The 2,293-nt window shown below is 33.5% G+C and overlaps 1 protein-coding gene across 2 annotated transcripts in view; it reads left to right on the forward strand.

Annotated features, from left to right (window-relative positions):
* LOC109843728 (myb-related protein 305-like) overlaps positions 2,041 to 2,293 on the forward strand; it is a 2,024-nt gene continuing 1,771 nt past the window's right edge. Inside the window, exon 1 of one of the 2 annotated variants that reach the window (XM_020412683.1) lies at positions 2,041 to 2,261. In XM_020412683.1, the coding sequence (XP_020268272.1) occupies positions 2,117 to 2,261 (145 nt within the window). In that variant the 5' untranslated portion in view covers positions 2,041 to 2,116. The remainder of the gene's footprint in view (positions 2,262 to 2,293) is intronic. The other variant, XM_020412684.1, reaches the window with a different exon arrangement.

A 2,293-nucleotide genomic window follows, 5' to 3' on the forward strand; every position in this document is an offset into this window, starting at 1 on the left:
TATAGTATAATTTATATATATCTATCTATATATATATATATATATATATATATATATATATACATGTTTCTTAAAGTTTATTAATTAGGGTGTAAGTTAATTATGACAGATTGTTTTTCAGTATAATTATGAATTATAACCGTGAAGCATACGGAGAAACCTAAATCCCAACAAAGCAATTATGAAGCATATTGAAGGAAACCTGAAGCAGGTCCATGTACCCAAAACTAACATATAAAGGAACCCTGAACTGAGCCCATGAGCCTAAAATTTTAGGGTTCATTTCTGCTGGAGTCAGAAGCAGAAAGCCCTGATGTCTTGAAGCCTCCCTGGCTTGTTCCACTACTAGAAAGATCGCCATATCTGAACATTCTTACAATGTAATTCAATAGATGAAAAGCTACCACAGTTTTTTTAAGACAAATATTAATTACACTACAACAAAAGTTATATGTGTCCACGCTTATTTTATGACACATATAAAAGTGTCATTTTATTTACAAAGAATTAAACAATGGCGACACAAATAAAAATTGTAGCAAATCACGACACATATTTGTATCATTAGATATACAATTAAATATAAGTGAAAAAAGCTAATAGTTCAACACGAATTGTGAGAGAATATATTGATGTTCTTTAATAATAAATCTTACATTTTAATTATGATAATGACTAAACACTTATGATAGTGTATAAGCTAAAAAACTCTGTTGTTAAGCGTGCTTTGATGAGAGTAATCCTAGGATGAGTGACATTCTAAGAAGTCAGAGTGTTAAATGGCTATTCTCTTTATATTTTTATGGTCTGAACACAACTATGTGTATCACCATTCTTAACACATGTATGTGTTATGAGTTTTGTGACACGTGTATGTGTTAAATGGTTATACACTTTATTTTTAATGGTCTAAACACAACTGTGTCATCACTTTCGACATATATATGTGTCGTGAGTTTTGCGACACATTCTCAAGTGTAGAAACGCTCTTCACACATGCTCTAACCACACTTTTGATATGTGTTGTGCTCTATTTGTGCGACACAAAAATGTGTCACGTAGAAATAAAAAATGTATCATAATTTATAACTTTTATTGTAGTGATAGTAGAATAGAAACTGTGAATAATTTCTTTAACAACAACAGTGTCACAAAAAAGAAAGTAATAACACGTAATCAACTGATCAGTGATCAGCACTTTAGGTAGTTTTAAGGTACAGAAGTTCTCTTAAGCTTTCTTGGGGTAGGATATATCAGTATCAAAAGCTGCATGGATCAAGAATCTGCTGGTCCTCCATATCTGAACATTCATATAATATAATTCAACAGATGAAAAGCTACCAGAGTTTTTTTAAGACAATATTAGATATTAGGAAAGAAAATGTGAAGCATTTCTTTTAACAACAATTAATATTGTGACGAAAAACAGAACAACTACGTGTGTAATCAATTGCTCCTATAGGAAGTTCAAAATACAAAAGTTTCCTTGAGCTTTCTTGGGGAGGAAATATCAGTATCAAGAAGCTGCATGGATCTTGCATGTGGTAATTTGATGAGCTGCCGAACATTCTTGAACTCAAGGGGAACTATGGCATGTGACTGATAACTCTAGAAGGTTGGAAAAGAGTGATGGGAAAAGGGTAATGTTAGGTATTACATTTAGAGCAAGCATGGAATCAAAGTTTTGAGTTTGAGAAAGCTTACTGATGTAATGGATCGGTTAATGACGGAGAAAAGTTACTGACCATCCGAAGAAGAAAAATAATACTAAACAAGTCAGGTAAAGGTTCTGAGTAAAAATCCCATTGTTAGGCAATGCATACACTGGTCATATGACTAAAAATCACTTTCCTTGGCTTAATTATTAGTCTACAGAATATATAATGTAGGATATCTAAACTGCATGCTTGTGGAATTTAGCTGTCATGCCTGGCTTGTGTTAAGACAGTAAAAGGTTAAGCCATTGATTAATCATGATCTAGGACTCATAAGTGAGAAGTATATATTTTCTCTATAAAAACCACAACAACCTCCTACTTTCTCCACCATCCCCAGCTCTAGAAAATATCTAGTTTGTCTCCCTCCCCTTTTTCTCTCACCTCCCTCTCCTATAACCATGGCAGAGGAGGAAAAGAGAACAAGCAGCAGCCAGGAGGCTGAAGTGAGGAAAGGACCATGGACTATGGAGGAAGACCTCATCCTTATTAACTACATAGCAAGTCATGGCGAGGGTGTTTGGAATACACTTGCGAAATCAGCAGGTATTCATTTGACATGTTTTTTTTTTTTTTTT

Source organism: Asparagus officinalis, chromosome 5 (assembly GCF_001876935.1).
Source record: "Asparagus officinalis chromosome 5, Aspof.V1, whole genome shotgun sequence".
Classification (NCBI taxonomy): domain Eukaryota; kingdom Viridiplantae; phylum Streptophyta; class Magnoliopsida; order Asparagales; family Asparagaceae; genus Asparagus; species Asparagus officinalis.